The sequence below is a fragment of the Daphnia carinata genome, chromosome 1 (genome assembly GCF_022539665.2).
Source record: "Daphnia carinata strain CSIRO-1 chromosome 1, CSIRO_AGI_Dcar_HiC_V3, whole genome shotgun sequence".
NCBI classification, from domain to species: Eukaryota; Metazoa; Arthropoda; class Branchiopoda; order Diplostraca; family Daphniidae; genus Daphnia; species Daphnia carinata.
The window spans coordinates 5,532,625-5,552,393 of NC_081331.1; the positions used below are offsets into that span (position 1 = coordinate 5,532,625).

Genomic DNA, 19,769 nt, shown 5'->3' on the forward strand with positions numbered 1-19,769 from the left:
CTCCTGTAAAAATGTTCCAAATCTTCAGCTCTTCTTCCGGCTTCTCTTAGCCAATCACCGGGTAATCTCCCCGGTGGGTCAACAAGGCAGTGTCTCCCCCTGCCTGGGTTGACGGCAACTTTTGAAAGGGCTATTGTGCCTTTTTAAAGTTGCAAAAATAATTGTAATGTGCAGAGAATTGTCAATAAATTTTTTTTATAAAATATTTTTTGCAAAATTTGTTTCTTTCATTGTCTTTGTTAGCTGTATTCACACATTACAATTATGAACTTTTTTTTTTTTTGCTTTGCTTTACTTGTTTTTATCACCTTTGATGGTAAGCATTGTTTCCATTGGTTTATCGTTTATCTGTAAGTATTCAATTTTATTTATTACACTCTTTCAATTCTTCAACTTAGATTCAAGGAACAACGTGTAGTATCTGGATATTTTTTGAAGTAATTTTGTATTTTGTTTACTCGTATGGGAACCGATCCCCAGACAATCAGCGTGCAACGCCGATGCTCTAACATTAAGCCACGAGATATAACTAAATATTTTATTATCGCATATCATATGTTATCGTCTAGGATGTTTATGCAGTCTTTCACAATTATATGTTTATCTTTCTATTGCATTTAAAAGGTTCATAGCTCTGTGGTAGAGCGTTTAGCTACGACAACTGTTACCCTGGGTTCAAACCTCAATAGATGTGTTAAAATGAAGTAGAATTAATGTAGAAGAGTATGTTGCAGAATTGCATTTCATTTTTATTCTAAGTGTAAATGCAAGTCCACAAGTGACTAGTAAAAAGACAACTTGACATAACATGATTCATGGCTCATTGGTAGAGCATCGGCGCGGGATGCCGAACATCCAGGGTTCGATCCCTGGATAATAATAGAATGCTTACAGATAAACGATAAACCAATGGAAACAATGCTTACCATCAAAGGTGATAAAAACAAGTAAAGCAAAGCAAAAAAAAAAAAGTTCATAATTGTAATGTGTGAATACAGTTAACAAAGACAATGAAAGAAACAAATTTTGCAAAAAATATTTTATAAAAAAAATTTATTGACAATTCTCTGCACATTACAATTATTTTTGCAACTTTAAAAGGCACAATAGCCCTTTCAAAAGTTGCCGTCAACCCAGGCAGGGGGAGACACTGCCTTGTTGACCCACCGGGGAGATTACCCGGTGATTGGCTAAGAGAAGCCGGAAGAAGAGCTGAAGATTTGGAACATTTTTACAGGAGCGATTAACCTTTAGTTCGGATTTGTGGGCAGCCACGTCACCCTCCGTGAACACATCATCGGACGAAGCGGCACCCCACGTCCCCTTTCCGGCCAGAGCCCTCCAAACCTCGGTATATGTTGTTTTTATATATACCGTACAGTAGGGGCATGACCCCCTACGGGCTTATTATGAGTCAAGGGGAAACGGGGCTTCAGAAAAGAAGGGAGCCCAGATATGCACTTCAATTTTTTAAATATCAAATACCGTCTGGGGAATCCGAATTAAGTATAGCAATGTCATGTCATCCATCCAATCAATACAATTTATTCAGTGTCTTGCCCCAACCAAGAATCTTTTCAGATCCAATGTTACTATTAACCTATATTGAGAAAAGAAAAACAACACAGTTAAACACATCAATTGTTGATCATGGAACTTACATGACTCATAGATTCAACTTCTGGTGGAAGCTTGGGAAAGGACATACAAATTGCAGATTAACTTCATTGTATAAGGCTCTTGAATGATAAACTAGCACCTGTAGAATGTTGCATTGTTGATAGTTGTGTTCCCAGTACATGAAAATCCTTTCCTATTGGATAAAATTTTTTTTGGTAGATAAGACCTGGTTGGCAAAAAGGAGGAGAAATTCTTCGTCATAAATTCAAAATTATTTGAAGAAAAATCCTTTCATACCTAAAGAGTCCATGTATGATGTTCATCTCTGCAATAGCAGCAAAATTAAAACATCTTTAGGGCCATTTAAGTACCCAGTTTCCCCAACACTCTGAACGTAAAGGACAAGTTGTTCTTTAGACAGAGAAGCAGAATTATTTGAGGCTTCTAGCTGTGACAGAACTATAAAGGATTGCTGTTGTACTGGATTCATTAACACAAGATGGTACTTCTCATTAGGCAATTTGCATAACTCTAATAATTTACCTCACACCTTACGGTAATGCACTCTCAGTGTTTTTTCATCTGTAGGCTCACTCTTCCATCCTGTAACACTTCCAGACTTGATTTGATCCCCCGTTAAAATCTGTGAATGCAAAATAATAGCATTAAAAATACTTTTTCGATAGACAAAAAACCGAAAAGTACCTAATCCATGTTTCATGTTGAACTTGTGCCATTTCTGGGTTTCTGTACCACACCCATTTTCGGCCCAAATACGTTCCCACAATTGTTCAGTTCCTTCACTGCATGAGCTTATTACTAACGATTCTTTTAGTGCAGCACTAACAGAATTTAAATTTAACACACTGTCAGGTGGTGGACTGAATAACTAAGCAATAAATAATTGTTTTTTAAAATTCTATACTTATTTTGAATTCTTATTTGAAAAGTTTAGGTACCTGGCTGTGTTCGCCTAATGCCAACTCATCCTCACGCTCAGTTAGAGATGAGTTTTGAAAAACCTCCTTCACTGTTTGGAAACTGTTCCATTCCAATTTGTTCTTTTCCCCTAGCTGAGCTTGAAGACTCAAAATTTGAGCTACAAAACACGAATGAATAAAAGCAAATAAATAGAATCATTACGTGTTAGGCCTACGATCCTTAGCTTTATTATCTAATATTTTGTGTTGTTCCAATAACTGGGCCTGCAGCTTCATAATTTGATCTAATAAACAATAATTAATAATTGAAAACCAATATAATAATGTTTATACTTACCATTTTTTTGTTTTATTATCTTATCCATTTTTCAATTGTTCCTCCAGCCACGCGTTGTTCTCCAGCCACGCTATCAATTAACTGCTAATGGGATACAATTAACTCAAATTGCTTACATGCCTGTAATAACGACTACCTAACCTTTAATAATAACTAACCTAACCTAACCGACTGATAGATGGCTACGGGTAGAATAAAGAGAAAAAAGTGCGATTTTTTTTTTCCGCCATTTTTTTTTTATGGCAATCCGTTTTACATAAAAAAAAAAAATGGCGGAAAAAAAAAAAAAAATCGCACTTTTTTCTCTTTTTTCTTTTTCTCTTAGTCAATCACCGGGTAATCTCCCTGGTGGGTCAACAAGGCAGTGTCTCCCCCTGCCTGGGTTGATGGCAACTATTGAAAGGGCTATTATGCCTTTTTAAAGTTGCAATATGCATGAAGCAGCGCAATATTTGCAGATCGATAATGGCGGTGGAGGTAAAAACTACAAAAAATAAACGAGATAACGATACCGTTCAGACGAGGGAAACTCAGATACACGTTGTCAACGTAAAAACAAAGTAAACAATGGGAACCACATGACAAAAAAAGTAACAATAGTTCCATTTCACATGCTAGAGGCTGATGAATCTGCAGCGCCATCTAGTGGAAATACTGTTTGGCCAGGTTTTAAAATAAGCCCGACAAAATAAGCATCGTACTAGCGCTGTAGCGTACTGGCGCGCTAGCATTGCGTCAAATACTCGGTGTATTTCAAAAACAATTAACTTCATAAAAAAAATAGTAATTTATTCAGAATCAGCATTCAATTTTGAGTATACCCTGTAATATTCAACTAATTCCTATGAGTGTCAGTTTTTTCAGAAAAAAAAAATTAAGCCCGACCGAGAAAAGTCGGGCTTATTTAGTCGGGCTTAAAAATTTTTTTCGGTCAGTGTATGTTGAGAATTAACTAGAAACGTGACCGGTAGATGGCGATAGCAATAAAACACAAAAAAAGGCCAATATTTTTTTTTTATTTTGGGTAAAACGGATTGCCATATGTTTACAATATATGGTTTATTGATTTAACCGTAAAATGTTAAGCCAAACGCAACTACAATTCTATAAAGACAACGGGTATCTTTTGTTGGACGAAGTGTACACGACAGCCGAAATCGACGAATGTTCTTCCGAATATGATGATATTTTCGTACTGAAAAAGAACTCAGAACTTGAGGCCACATGGAAAGGCGATTGGAAGGATGAAGCGTTGGTAATTTTTCTTGGCAGTATTAATGGAACAACTTTTAACCAAGTTTCGTCTGATAATTTTAGCCAACACAGCTTTTTTCCGTTCACAATCTCCAAAACCATGCTGCAATTTTTACGAAGATGCTTTTGAAAGACACATTACTTCAAGCAATTGCTGATATTCTTGGAACTAAAGACATCTTACTCCATCATACAAAAGCTCATGTAAAGCCATCTGGTACAGGTTCGGCATTTCCCATGCATCAAGTTAGCTTCACATTTTTAAAAGATTCTTTTAACAAACAATTGTTTAACATCTATGCAAGGAATTTATCAATTTCCTTAAATAGGATTACCAATACTTTCCATACAAGAATGATTCTCTGGTTGCTGTTTTTATACATTTGGATGATACTAATATGGAAAATGGGGGTTTAGCTGTTTATCCTGGTTCACACCATCTTGGACCATTAGAAGATAGAGGCAACATTCCAGGTAAATTTGATGTTAAATTTCATAGTGCATTGTCAGATCAAATTAAACTACTTAACCTGTATTTGCTGTGCTCCATCAAAATTCTAAGGCTGGCATTATGTCGACCAAGTAAGTAAAAGGCTTTTCCTTATATCATTATATTCTTTTTACGAGTTCGTCAGAGTATAATGCAAATTGATGCTTCTTTGGTTCCAAGGATAAGTTCCCGATCGACAAGGCAACGCCCATTAACGCAAAGCGAGGTGAGGATTTTCCACAAAAGCCACCAAACGTATTTTATCTTTAACTTACATGATCAAGGGCAAGTCGTTATTTTTTCGTATCTACTTGTACATGGCAGCTATCCCAACACGTCTGATGGCGTTCGACGAATGCTGCTCTTTCAGGTGAAAAGGTCAGTTAAAATGGAAGATGAATTATTTTTACCTTTCGTTACAATTTAGATGATGTCAGCTCACGACGAAAAACTTAAGGAAACCCATCGTTCCCCATGCCAAGGCATGGTTCTGAGTGGAAGAAATCCGCATGCAGAAGCCAGCATTAAAAAACGGCATGAAGAGTGCTGAGCACAGTGCAGTCATGGAGGATGCTTGTTAGACATGTATTATGTTATTGATTTTGGTCCTTCGGCATGAATTACAAGTTATTTTTTAAAAAACGTACCTAGGTCTCCGAAAGTATGTACAGTGGTCGAAATAAAAGACAATTACCCAATTTTGTCACAAATGGAGGACTCACCGTCAAATCGATCGCCATTTTCTATAGCTAATTTTAGAACTGTAAATCACGAATGCTGCACGCAAACTGGGACAAGTGGTGTACTAATCAATAGCCGAAAAAGTGCCGATTGTTGAAGGCCATCATACTATTGGGAGCTGTCGGTAGATGCCCGTTGTTGCACGTAATGCCATGTAGTGCCTTGGATGCCATGGAAGGAGAATGGCAGTTTTTGATGGCGGAGAACTGTACACTGAGAGGAAACACTTAATTTACACAGATTTTCGAAAAACAAGTTGTTGAATCGAATATGTAAACCAATGCGGGTTTAGCTGTGAAAGCCAATTATGGATGCATTGGTGAAGAGCGGCAATATTTCCATGAATCGAGTGCAACGATTTCGTCACCAAGAAAAGCTTGATGACATTCACAATGTAAACAGTAGCAGATCGTCGATTAGAAGAAAGCAAGTCCACGGCTGTGGTATCACAATTTCCCAGCGATTTCCAATGATTTTCAAGGAGTTCTGCCAAGATATCCGAATCCGGCGGAGAGGCAACATGTTGTCTGATGCATTGCTCAATGAATTGACAGAGGAGCACGGAGTGCGCTAATGGTTCTCGAAACACATTGCTGTCACCTGTCTCGAAGGCCTGACTCTCTTCTTCCGATTGCTCGTCTTCCTCCAGAACCATATCGAACAGCAAGAGAATCACCCTCATCGTATAAGTGGAGCCAATTTTGTCGATTAGATATTTCAAGGCCTTATCAGTGGCGACGGAGGGCTGACTCCAATATCCGGTGCCGAGATCCCCGACGACTGCAGCTGCTGCCGTTCGTATGTGTTCTTCATCATCGATAAGGCAACGTAACAGACATACCCACAAGTTCGATAAAATTGAACCATGTTCTGTGGAGGCGGCTAGACTTCCGTCGATTTTCAACAATTCAACGCACCTTGCAACAGATTCGACAACCATCTGGCGAAAGGAGATCGTCGATGACACAGATTCTACCAAATATTCACTCCATTTCATCACGAGATCGAGGTCGTCGGAATTACTTGGGCACATGATGCGACCCGCGGCACCCAAGGCTGTGCAGCGGAAAATGTCGTCACTTGTTTCTCGATAGAGCTGAAGCATCCATTCGAGCTGTTCCTTGTTATAGCCTCTAAAGCGACCAACAAGCGCTAATGCTTTGATTCGACATTCTCTCGCCTCTTCTTTGTCTGCAATGATATAATTCAGCGCAGGCCATATGCAAGTTGGTAAAGCGGCGGCTGTGTCCAAGGATTCCAGCCTTTGCAAAACTTCCAATCTAACTTCGCTAACCGGATGCTTTAGCAATTCAATGGCGTTCGCGGTATGAGATATGACGTCGCTAGGTATGGCGATACCTGCAAACTTCTGGGAGGCAAGTGGGTAAAAAGGTTTGTCTTGAAATACTTGAAACTGGTAGCGAAGTATTCCCAAACACTTGCCAGACACGCTATCCTCGATAGACGTTTCTGAATCAATAACAAGTCTGAGAATCTCAGCGGCTTCATATCGAATAAGGTAGCAGCAGCTGCGTAGCCATCCAACCAATCTTTCAATTTTGTTGGTTAACATTCTGAACACCAGATCACGTGTTTCAGGCGAAAGAGACGAGTCCTTGACGAAATAGTGAATCTAAATCGGTACAATAAAGATAATTTATAAGCAGACAAAGAACAAACGTAAAAGATAATAATCTGAACGACTATTCTCCTCACCTGTAATAACGTTCCGTGAAGTTCGTTATGCAACGCACAATTCGGAAGGGAATTCCAGAGTTCTAGAAGCAAACGATAGTAGGCCTTTGTAGTCAACAAAGGTGTCAGAGCTTGTGCAGCCAATTGTCTCGTTTTCAGGACGGGTGAAGATCCACAGGCACGAACTAGCGGAATAAAAGGTTCCAGCTGGAAAGCTGAATCCGAAAATTCGCAAGCTGGTGGATGTAGCCTCCCCAGCAATACCAACATTGGGAACAATGAAGGGTGAAGATGAATTCCGCCACTTTTGATATCGGCAACACAAATACGTAGACGATCCAATAGAAACGGGTACAACGACGGGTATAATTGAAAGAAGACGCGGCCCGTAAGACTATTTTTTTTCTGGAAATCGTGTTTGGATTTCGGTACGCCAAAGATGCGAATCATTAAAGCACCGAACAGCAGGGTAGACGAATTTCGTTCCTAAGGTTGTAAAACGCATTAAATTTGCTTTGTACGTACACGAAATTATTTATAATTACCGGCCAATCTGGGGCCTCAAAACCTGTTATGGATAAAATCAATCCACGCGCAATGTACGGCCCAATCACTTGGTTTAGGCGTGATTCCCGATAAAGATTGCGCAGAATATTAAGAGCGTGAATTCGGCACTCGTTAGATTTCCCGTTACTTGCGATCTCAAGAAGAGATTCGATGGTATTTTTAAACAGCTCCCCGCTTCCCATTTCTACTTCCGGCGACAGGATGGCCTACAGAAAAAAGCAAAACAAATTACCTTTCATTCACTGGAATACATACTCAATTTAAAGAATACCAATCTACCTGGAAGATGAATGGTAAACCTGCTGAACGACGAGTGGCGCATAATTTGGCTGCCGAATCATTATCCTTTAGATCCTGAACGAGTTCTAGGAGCCAGGACGTAGGACAATTATGAATTTCTGGTTTCGAACTCCTAGAAATAAGATCTTAATTAAATAAAAAAGTGTACCATGTTAAAGTTAATAGGCAATACCTCCATAGAGCGTAACAGAGCTGCGAAAAACCACAGTAGACTTGCTCGAACGCTCCACGATGTTTTGTTTCGAGCAACAGTAGTTTGAGATGTAGACCTAATTTAAGGATCACATCGTCTTCTATCAATCGAAAATCGCTTTCAAGCATCCAGGCTGATATTTGACCAAATAGAAGAGCCACCTAGTCAACAAACGATTGGATTTGTTCATGAATGATGCGAAATTAACAATGCCTCACCTCTTTTACAGTGCGCCAAGCGGACACAAGCAGCGTTTGAGCGTTCAAGTTCTGCGACGGTAAATCAGAAAAATCTGTTTGATCAGTTAAATTTTAGCATTTGTGGAAAGTCATCAATAAAAAACAAGTTCTAATACCACCAGGAAGAAACCCTTCAGGAGATTCGCAGGTAACCACCGGTGATGCAATGGCGCTCGCAGCAAAACAGATTTCTATAACAAATGAAAGAATGGATGCCCACGATTCATTTTTCATTTCCTCCGTCCTGAAAAAAATGACACCCAAATATTCGTGCTTCCCTAGACTTATTCATCATATGCTCCTACCTCGATTGCTGATCGCTTAATAAGAGCCGGACTGATGAAAGCACTCCGTAAATGGGGGCATCAATGGCCAATTGGCCCACATCTTTCCGGGCCGCATCCAGTTGATCTTTCAATATCTGAATTAATTCGCCAATCAGCGTGAATGTGTTTCTTGTTTTCAGCGACCAATCGTGCCTAAAAGAAAAGAAATTTGAAATGTATATTTGTATTGGTATAACACAATCTTTGCTGTAACGAAGGCATACTTTCACTATCGCCCACCTACTTAAAAAAGGTAAACAAAACTGACACTGGAAGTAAGGCAGGGGGAAAGTGTATCGGTTAACTTATATGGTTATCATAGGTCCAAAAGTTGAACAAACGGTCCGTAAAGACGGTTTACAATTCTTCCGCACATGTTTGAGAGAAGAAAGCGTGGTAAAATACGAATGTTTACAGTATTTAATAAAATTGGGGAAAAAGGGGAAACCATACAGACTGAGACTAAAACTGTATACGGGAATAGTTTGATGTGCAGTCCAAACCCGAATTCAAAGTGCCTTTCAGCTATATCTCAACGATACCGGTCCAAAATCTACTGTATCCAGAGCATTGTTTTCGAGAAATTACTAATGCGATGGACGAATTTTTAAGAGAGAACATTCAATATTCTTATCACTACAAGGGGGGAAACCCCTAGATATTGCATCATAACAAACCTGTGTGCCAACATCCCACTAGCTGAAGTACCAAATAGAAATAACAACACAATCTTACACGACATTGACCAATCAAAATACGTTTACGGCCACGAAGACTTTCCTCAAACTTTTCCAGTCCAATCACCCCGATGGGGCTAAGATACATTCTAAACAAAGTAGACCTCACCAGGCTACCTGGTATATGATAACGCTTTACAGCTTTTAAAATACCGTACGTGTAGGTCAATGCAACCTAAATGAGCCTATACTAAACCTACATAAGTAAGGGGAGTCTTCTGAAAGGAAAATTCCATGCAAACTACTTGATCTTGTGTCGCTGGGTGCAAGCGCATTTAAATCCTCAGTAAATTTTGACTGCCATCCAAAATAAAGCGAGTATAATGTTAAGGAAACGGATATTTGGGATTTCTTTGTGTGTTTGGCCTTAGACGTGATATTCGTATCAAGCCTAGGCGTGATCGATTTTTAGAGGATGCGCAAATTTCAAATACAATCTGCAGATTCAATTGCATGTACCTCAAAATGCGGTGTCAATAACAGAAAGGCAATTTTTCTAAAACTTGTTACCATATCACGTTAATCACTGGTTCAATGTTTGGACACTATCTGGGACAGAGCCATAATCAAACGGTATAAACAGCATGATTTGCGTAGTTTTCTTGACCTAGTCCTGGAAAACTTTAGACAACTAAATGGACTCTTTAAAACAAGCCATGAAATAATAAGTGACAAATTTTTCCCCAATTTTCTAGCTCATCCTGAGGAACAGGTTTTTTTTTTTAAGAAGTCTACGAGAAAGAGGCAATTTTCAACGCTTTTGATTAAACAAAGAAAACAAAAATGTGGTGAACGCCTATAGAAACATCCGATCTATAGACACGTGTGTAGGTGTGACAATGGGAAAATGAAAACCTGCGCATCGAGTATGACACAAGGGCGCAAAAACGAGCTGAGACGGTTGGGCGGGTAAGTTGGCCAACGAAATGAATTTCAAAGTGGCAGATACAAGTGCGCTAAGTTTCAATCGTTGAATTCTCCTATAAAAGTAGCTCCGACAAGAGAAAGGTCTTCATTCCGATTCCAACCGGCTTCCACTGACACGAAGGATCAACCCTTGTCTTTGCCTCTTATTGCCTATCCCACTTTATTCTCTTCCCTTTCCAGAATGTATCACTTTCTTTTCAAAAGATGTCTGATGGCATTCATTTTGTTCAGTTTAGCTGTCGCCACGCAAGGAGATTCGCCAACCCTTTTGTATTCTCCGACGGAAGAGAATGCAGCCAACAGTCCCACTTCGTCCACTGTAGTTCGCCCTGACCCTAACAATTACTCTAGCCACTTTGGACATTGGATCACAACTCGAGGCAACACCCGTTTGGTAAGATCGCTAGAAAACGCAGGATTGCGTCGATCTTGTGATACCATGGCCTACCACGTGGACAGCCAAATCGGACAGCAAGCCTCTTGCCCATTCGACTGGATGGAAAACTACGAAGCCCGACGGATACCTAGACGTATCGTGGAACAGGTGTGCCGCAGTTGCAGAGCGTGTGGTTTCAATCACCATTGCGTTCAGCTTAAGGTACGCACTGAAGTTTTCTTCCGCGACACGGGCGAGTACGGGCACCAATTCGTGCGTGCTGGTTGCGTATGCATGCCGCAAGAGGTCGGATCTACAGCCAACCCTTACGACATTGAAATTTAGAAAAATCCAAACGGTGGAAGACAAGAGCGATGGCGATCTCTCCTTAGCCAATCATTCATTTTTGAGTTGAAAAGCAATTATTTAAAATCTTGTTTTAAACGCTTTAACTGTCAAACATTACGCAGTAAATAAATCTATGTGATACACGCCGAACCGTTCAATACAAGTATATGTTATATGTGCAACTTCAACGAGAATAGTGTTGATTGGTGCTTACCTAGATCGTACTTCTTCTTCGCTGTCGAATTTTAGATGGATGAGCCAACGGAAAAAGAAGTTAGCAGCTACTGTATCAGCTGATCGAAGACTTTGACTAAGAGCTGCGCTCGATTTCCTGTAAACGCTTATCAATTCGTATCCTTTCGGGTCCTAGTGAAGGGGACATCAAGAGTTAATGTTGTTTGAAAATTTGTATTTGTTGCTGCTTACCTGGGTGATGACAGTAATCATAGGAGGGGACTGCAAAAGCTCTAATGCAAGTTCTTTGTTGACATCATAAGAATCGAAAAAACAGTCGACGAGCGACGAAATGGCAGGTAAGCCAAGATTAGAACTTATGTTTAGGCCTTTAGGATTGGACTCCAATCCTATGGTTTCCTGAATCAACTTCAGGAATTGGAGTGACAGAAATCGCCGTGGAAAACTCGAACCAGGTCCCAAATCTATGAGACATTTGACAGTTAACCAGAAAACAAAACTCCGATAACTGGTCACGATAGTATCGTTACGGCCAATGAGAGGGACACCACCATTGCGTAATTTCAACAGAAACTAGAAAAATTGGCAAAAACATTTTAGACAATTTTCATACTAGTCTATGCGAAATGAATAGAGGCAACCTTTTTGATGTAGGAGCAGAACTGTTGGCGGAAAGCAGCATTATGGTTAACCATATTTCTTGAGATGAATTGGCAAATCCATTGGACTTCCAGCTGAGAATACAACTGGGAAGTTTTCGGTCCTTCGACGATAACGCCAAGCGCATTTAATCGCAGCTGAAAATATGAGATGCTCCGTTTCTATTTGCCAAAGATAGAATTTATATCAAATTACCTTCTCATCTTTGTGTTCCAAAGCCTGTTCTAGTACGTCCATATTGACGACACTGTTCCAAAGATTTTCATCCGGTGCATCACCATTGGTGGGAAGGAAGCCAAGCTTTCTACATGCAAGCAAAGCCGTTATGTATACAGCAAGGCGTGACGCACAGTCCCCTTGGCACCATATTTCGACATTGTAGATAGTCTTAGGATATTGCTTCAATAAATCAACTAATGAACTATCGAAACTCTGTCCGTTAGGGTATTGTTCTATCGCACTCAGTAGAGGGTACAACCACCGTCTCATCCATTCATCTGTGTGTTCCGTATCTTTTAACATCAACAGGTTGAATACCTCTCTGACCTGCTTGTAGAAACTTAAAATGTACATTCTTCCTGGAATAGAGGATAAGGAAGGACTAGATGAAAGCTCACCTGACTAGAAAGATCGACATCTGTGGCAACATGGAGAAGCTCTTCTGCCAGGCTGTGTTCAGCACTTATGAGGAACGAAATGAGCTCAGTTTTTGCAAGACAGGCAAGTGCCATGTATTTTGATTTCTTGAAACGTGGCATTCCTAAAATGGTGTTCACAATCCGGCTTTTGTCACCTATACGGCGGAAGAGATAATCGAAAATTGGCAGGGCTTCTTGAAACTTTAATTCTGTCATACCTTGAAGAAGAATGTAGATTTTCACATTATAATGGAATGCTTCTTTGGAAGTGTGGCGTACAACATCCACTTGATGTTCGAGGCCGTTTAGGATTAATTCCAAAAGTCGATCACGCGCTCTGTTCCACTCAATTTGCAGCAACGTTGCTTGATGGGCCGTGAAACATTCGTAGCATTTCCGCTGCCATTGTTCCATTAGGCGCGCAGTCAGCAGCGCTAATCCAGTTTCGTTGAATCTAAGGAAATATTTAATGAAACAAAATATTAAACATTTCAATAATACACTAAACGTTAAAGAATAATTACCCATAGCCAGAATTCAGAAGGAATGGAAGAATAACACCACCCAGAATAGTGCCATTTGATGGTTGTTCTTCTAGCAGTTCTTTAATTTCCAAGCTAGTGAGTATGGCAATTGAGAGGTTCAGTCTGGTTGGCAAAGTATTTTCTAGGGATATCAACATGCTATGGTTGTTGTCTTCTACAACTGTTATTTTCTCAATTATACATTGTATTCCATTCTGCTGTTGTCTCAACAAGAGAACTAGAATTTTTGAGCAGTTCCCCTGAACCTCCAATGGGATTCCTTTCAGGTTAAGGACCGATATGATTGAATATAGAAGTTGATGGCTTTGTTCTTCAATACTCGTTATCTCTATGAGCTTAAAGACAGACAGTAGGGTTCTTGACAATGAATGGATGTTGGCATGCAGCTTTGCAATTTCAGTTGTTAACTTGGAACAGTGGACTTCCTTGTAGAGTTGATTAAGCAAGGTGGCAAAGAACTTCAAAACAAAAGTAATATTTCTAACTATCACTTTGCTTCCAAAGTCTGTCTGAAGTAAGGCTGCCACAAGTTCAACACCATTCATTTCAAACATTGTTTCCAATGTAAGAGAAGACACAGTCCCAAGATCAGCATCGGGTAACTTTCTGATGAGTCCATTGATTGAAGATCTGATGCTATGATTTGAATGGCAATAACAGAGACCACTCACAACAATCTCAAGCAGCAAAGGCCATAAATCAGATGAAGCATATGTTGTAAGGTTTTTTGTTATCTGCATCAGATTGTATTAGCAGAAAACTCAGAAGAAGAAATTTTCATCATCAATTACCTTTTTTAAAACATCCAAATGTTTTCTGGAAAGTGGATTTAGCAATTCGTTAATATAATCAATCAAATCATCTACTTCAGACTTGTTACCATTGCTGGTTTTATTTCCATCTATGATACAAAGGAAACGTTGGGTGAATTCATCAAGGAAATATCAGACACCTCAATGAACGTACTCAATTTTACGGAGACTTTTTCAACTATATCTGCTGGTAACCAGATAACTGGTTCCTTTTTCAGCGGCGAAATATTAACGTTCTCCATGACTTTTTGAACAGAAACACGTGTTCAACTTTGTTGTCTTCACTTCGTCGTCTGCTAGTTCTTCCTCAAATACTCTCACTAGATGGCGTTCAACGCAGGGTGTAAAGTGAAGGAAAGTAGGCTAATAGCTAAAGAAGCCGATGAAATATGCCGATAAGGGATTTGCCGGTCATTTCACGAAAAACACACACAACAAAAAAAAGAGAAAGTAGCCGTTTAACGAATATGAAGATGATTTTCTAGCGAAAAAAGAAACGTGATAGCATCGTTCTCTTTTGGGTCGTAAAAAAATTGCAGTCAAAACTAGCCCATCGGAAAAACACTGTAGTAAAAAATAAGGCAGTGATTAACTGTTTCGATAACCTTAGATAGCGGCCCTGGAGACAAGCCGGTTACAGTTCACCTCGAAAACAATTGGCAAAGAGAATTTTTATCCGCACGTAAAAATTGTCAGACAGGTTTATTATTGTTTTTGCCGCTTGTCTGTCTGCCGGCTTCATTGATTGGCCTTCATTTTGTTATTGTTGCGAATCGTGTGATTCCCCCCTCTAATTTTTTTTTTTGCGGATATGAAACTAGGAAATATCAAGACCCGGAAATACCTCGCAAATAAATAAATAAAGAGGGTATTCTGAACGTGGGTGTGGGCGCTTCTATCGAGTCCAACGGATAAGACGCCTGAACACGGATGTAGTATGTTCTATGTCGTTCCACTTGACTGGGCATTTCAGGCCGGGAAATGGGAGGAGGAGGAAACGAGGTGATGAGGTTACTCATATCAAAAATAAAGAAAAAGAATACAGACATCTCGAGCCATAGAATCTCCTCTCTCCTTTTCTCCGATAGATGACCTCAATCTAATTGCGACTGCCGTTCTCCTTTTAAAGGTAAAAGATATATATAAATACATATATACCAGATGTAGGACCAGGACGTTTCTGGTATACTGTACACAAGGTGGTAGTTGGCATCGTCAGAACACACTCCTGTATAAGACCACCACCACCTTTTGAATGCTGATGAGCCCCCTCTTCACTTGGATGCAACCCCCATCTTCTTCGTTTTGGACTTTCTAACAGTCAGGATATAATACAGATGAAAATAACAACAAAACAAACGATTTCAAAATGTGCTTTAGTGGGTCAATCTGGTCTCTTTTTTTTCTTCTCTCTTTTTACTTTTGAGGGCACAGACATTCACGCACATACACGTAAGATTGAATGAAAATGTTGGCCTCTCCTTTTCATCCAATCACGTGCATGTCGTTTTCGTTTCTCTGATTCAGTGCTCTGGGAGTAGAAGTTTTCCACAACCACATCTCATTACTCACTTTGGCGTGTGGTAATAAAACGTCTACGTGGATTTCCCAGAAAACGATGGAAGCTAGTTGAAAAAGTAGTCACTAGATGGCAGCTACATTAAATGGCGCGCTACTATCACATCGGTAAAAAAACAGACATTTTTATGCAATGCACGCAACAGTATACAATGCAATGCAGGCATGCAGCAAAGAAGAATAGTAAACAACAACGCGAGCAAAACGAAGAAAGGAAGAAAAAATGTGTAATAAAAATCCGCGGGTGCCGGTTTTCCATTTTCTTTTGGGAGGATGCAGTGGGCGTTGCATGGTCGACGTGAAGGTCACGCACAGGCAGCTGGAACGCTGTATACGTTCTCTGCTAGTAACACATACGTTGTATACGCATAAACGAGGGAGATTTTAGGAGTTGTGAACGCTTTTGGACGACGAGAAAAAGAAAAGAAAAGGCAAAAATAAAAAAAGAATAACAAGAAATAGCTCTTTTAGCTTGTGACTCTTTCCCAAGGAGAAATGATCTTGTTTTTGTTTTTTTCCTTTTTTTCTTTTTTTAAATCAATGTTGACCGAAAACGCCCAGGTCCCCCGCCTCCTATTTTTCTTTAAAAACGTAGTGGGTGATAATGCGTGATGTCCTCCAACATCCGGTCCACCCCCTCCTTTAGTATTAAATGTAATGAGCTACTGCTGTTTGGCTGCGATAGGACACAATTGCAACCAACCAACAACAAAATGAGAGGGGAAATTCACTTTTAATTTGTACTGTCGATTGGAAACATTTCACGAAGAGATAGAGAAATCCTCGAGAGCAGAAAATGAATCTTAAACGCGGAAAGACCTTGAGCAGAAAAGAACGTTTTTTAGTGTCTCGTTTTGGAGCGTGCGGGAGTCCCGACAATACACACGGTACGTCCGCAGTGTTGCGTAATGGTTAGACTGAATAGACGTTCTCCTATCCCACTGAGCGTGATGATGGCAGACATTTCATGGTCATCGATAGTCAAACAGTTTCCGCATCTCCTCCAAAAGTTTTTAACATGTGCATTAGTGAAAGTAACTAATACCATTTGACGTCATTGTCGACTTGGCAAGCTATACGTGATCGAAACCAATTTGGCAAATATGCCAGGGAGAAATAATAAAAAACTTGGTTATATTTAGATGGGGGTAAAAGAACAAAGAAACTATTGAAAGTTTTGTTCCATTTTTGTTTTAAACACAAGTCACCCCACTCTGAGTTTTCAGTATCACATTACACACAAACTTGGTGCTTTGTAGATGGCCCCCTCGACGTTTGTACCAAGAAAACATACACTTTTTCCACCAGTGTTGATGTATTTAAAAATAAGGTCAAACTCTGCGTGGGAAGTTTTTTGGTCCCTAACAGCAGTTCCCCCCACCAAAAAATGTTTTTAAAATAGATTGTTTCTGACAAACTACCCCCATCTCCATAAGTTTTATTTTGGACACGATGTACGAATTCTCATTAGCAATTGTCTTTAGTTTTTTAACAGTTATTCTAATGGGAGGGCGTGTGTGCACTTGTTTCAGGGTCTGCGATTTTATCGACACACGTATCAAACATAATTGGAATACGATCAAATAAAGGAGGACATAGTATATCGCGTGTTGCTGTGTCCGTTTCTAGCTTTTCTATTAAATTCTTTTATGTCTTTCTATTCGGATGGAGCATTAAATGAAGAACGGCCTTGGATCGCTGCGTCTCTAGAATCTCGTCGGGAGCGAGAAGATGGCGTCGAAGAAGTCCCGAGGCCATCCGATATTCCCGCTCTCTTGACACACAGACACACACGCCCAGTTTGTGTGTGTGTGTGTATGCTTAGTTTGTATATATTTATACCATCAACAGAAAAAAAAGCCGCCATTTTTCAAGGATATTGAGTTGGATATGCGAACAATCGTCTATGTTTGACGTAGGAATTATTCAGGAAGCGTTTTTTTTCGTTAACAATAAAACAGTTTTGCTTTTCGTTTTCTATGGGGCAGCGTACGAGAAGACGAACTGAAAGAGGATCAACTTCCTGCTCAAGATTGCCCTGTACATAATATAGATGGCGTAATAGGGAGGACATGAAGGTAAAGCCAGCAGCATACTATAAAAGTGTAACGCCAAGGTTCTTCCGCCCCGTGAGCCACAGCCCTTCCGCATCATCTCTCTCTTTTTTGTGATATTACAATATTTTTATTAAAAGCTCATTTTTCGTTTTCCTTTCTCTCTCTTTTTTACGTATCTCCTGCTCACTACCACTTGATCGCACACAATCAAGGCCAATTGTTGGACTTGCATCCAACAATTGATCCACTTGATGTCCTCACACAAGATCCAATATCCGGTCGCGTGTTCTCTGCCCGTATATATTCATATTAAAACAACCTTGATTGACTGATTTACTACTTTTTTTAAACGACTACGTCTCCTTTTTTTTTAAATTTTTACAACATCGCCAAACAGCTAAAAGCGGAGCGATAAAGTCTTTTTCAATTAATGGTGGCCTAGTTTAAAGTCGTTGCACTCGACGTTATTCGATTAAAGTTTTATTTAAACAAAATATATATATATATATCTTGCGTGCAAACGCTACAGTCTTCCCCTACACCAGCTGAACTGGCTCAACAAAAGCTTTGACAATCTTCTATGTTTAAAAAGACAAAAAAACGACCATTTTTGTTTTGTTCGTTCTGGAGAAGATAATGTCAGTTTTCCCTATACCCCCCTCCAATATTTCCAGTTCAAAAAAAAAAGAAAAAGAAAAAGAGGGTGTGGAGATAACAAGTGTGTCCGGGCAACGTGACTGGGCTCAACACGTGGTCTCCACCCTCTTTCCCCCCTATCAACAGACACAGAACCCCAACTGTTTATCTTTAGTCAATAGTCAAATCTATCTGTACACTACCAACCAAAAAAAAAAAAAAAAACTGAAAATAAAAACCTATTGGCGAAAATATGTGTACGATAAACACTTGTTTCAAAGCCATGTCGTTATCTTTTGGCCTATAGCCCTTGCTTAAATGGGATAAGTCATTTGAAACTGGGCGTCGAATGAAATGTGATCAAGCCGAGAGTCCGATAGTCGGACGACGTCGACCTGTGTTGCAATGTGAACCTTTTCGGTGTGTGTTGCAACGATTCCAATGCAACGAGCCACAACTTGTAGAGCACATATGATTTGTAGGAATCTTTTCCAAGCTGCAGTTCTGCTAGACGGACAGATTTCTCTTATGGCTGGAGAAAAACGTTTCCAATGTCTCTTGTTTAATAGACATATAATGCGATCCTACTGCAAGTCTCATTAAAAACATTTAACATCTTTTTAAACGCTTTTCTAACGTATAGTGTGTGTGAACGTCAGGAAAAAAGGAGGGCTCCTAATTTGGAAACATTTTTTGAACTGAGAAAAAGGATTTCGATCGTGTAGTCACATAACAATCAGATCTCATCAAATGCGTACCAACGCGTCCTTCACATTTCGAGTTGGCCGTTTCGTGTCTGTGTTCCAGATGGCCGAGACGCACACACACACATACAAAAAACGGACGAGAAAAAAGTAAAAAGGGGTTATCTTATTGACGTGCTCTATCAGATACGTTTTTCTAGCCAAACTGTTTGTCGTGGTTTTCTTTTAACTTGCACGTATTTTCATTTATTCTGTATTTAAATAGCACGTTTTCCAAACGGCTAGCAGACATCTGTCAATGATTTTCTCGGTGTTGTGCGTATGTGGTGATAAAATATTATGGCTGTTAGCCTTCGGAAAAAAAAAAAGAGCCGCGATCGAGATGGCCCGTTTGAATCTTGACCCTTGACCACGAGTTGATAAGAGAAACTGGTGTAAAAAATGAGATATACCCCCTCTTTAAAAATACGCTGCTCAGGAACGAGAAAAGCGATAAGACGAAATGTTGTGTGCGCACTTGAAACCGACAAGTAGTCAAGAAAAAAGAAAAACTTGAATTTCAAAAAAAAAAAAAAAAAAAAAAAAAAGAACTAGCAAACAATGGTTATGACGAGGCTGTTCAAACCGGTACAGACTCGTCGGGACACGCGCAGGACCCCATGGCACACCACCTTCAGTTTGTTAACTAACACGGGCCATCAAACGGCTGGAGGCAGTGAAAGCCTTTGAATCCTACAAATGTATTTCTTTTTTTTTTCAGGTCAGAGTTCAATGAAATAAGACTAAGCCAATTTTATTTTTAAAATATTATAAACCCTTGTATTGTTTTTCTTTTTTTTTTTCTGCTTTTTTT

At 39.7% G+C, this 19,769-nt stretch overlaps 3 protein-coding genes and 1 long non-coding RNA gene across 5 annotated transcripts in view; 2 read left to right on the plus strand and 2 right to left on the minus strand.

The window, feature by feature from the left end:
* LOC130690870 (trypsin-1-like) overlaps window positions 1-19,769 on the plus strand; it is a 66,472-nt gene that overhangs the window by 39,490 nt on the left and 7,213 nt on the right. The gene's annotated exons all lie outside the window — the stretch shown is intronic.
* Window positions 1,164-2,501, minus strand: LOC130691412 (uncharacterized). Its single transcript, XR_009001221.2, has 4 exons — window positions 2,326-2,501; window positions 2,164-2,263; window positions 1,918-2,100; window positions 1,164-1,846 (listed from the first exon to the last, which is right to left on the minus strand). It is a non-coding gene; the product is annotated as an uncharacterized LOC130691412 (long non-coding RNA).
* Window positions 3,929-5,638, plus strand: LOC130691421 (phytanoyl-CoA dioxygenase, peroxisomal-like). Its single transcript, XM_057514366.2, has 8 exons — window positions 3,929-4,153; window positions 4,216-4,398; window positions 4,482-4,626; window positions 4,715-4,734; window positions 4,823-4,868; window positions 4,927-5,012; window positions 5,070-5,227; window positions 5,294-5,638. Exons 1-7 carry the CDS (start codon window positions 3,977-3,979, stop codon window positions 5,190-5,192), a joined length of 780 nt encoding a protein of 259 aa, XP_057370349.1. The 5' UTR covers window positions 3,929-3,976; the 3' UTR covers window positions 5,193-5,227; window positions 5,294-5,638.
* Window positions 4,908-14,859, minus strand: LOC130691420 (thyroid adenoma-associated protein homolog). Of its 2 annotated transcripts, none has more exons than XM_057514365.2 (17): window positions 14,096-14,859; window positions 13,921-14,030; window positions 13,109-13,863; window positions 12,803-13,038; window positions 12,564-12,739; window positions 12,142-12,492; window positions 11,928-12,083; window positions 11,518-11,859; window positions 11,306-11,457; window positions 8,683-8,856; window positions 8,497-8,621; window positions 8,357-8,430; window positions 8,118-8,299; window positions 7,925-8,057; window positions 7,624-7,851; window positions 7,100-7,564; window positions 4,908-7,016 (listed from the first exon to the last, which is right to left on the minus strand). In XM_057514365.2, the coding sequence occupies exons 1-17, from the start codon at window positions 14,181-14,183 to the stop codon at window positions 5,616-5,618; spliced, it is 5,148 nt and encodes a 1,715-aa protein (XP_057370348.1). In that variant the 5' UTR covers window positions 14,184-14,859; the 3' UTR covers window positions 4,908-5,615. The 2 variants fall into 2 exon arrangements, with proteins under 2 accessions (XP_057370348.1, XP_059352355.1); XM_059496372.1 differs by having other exon boundaries at window positions 8,494-8,621.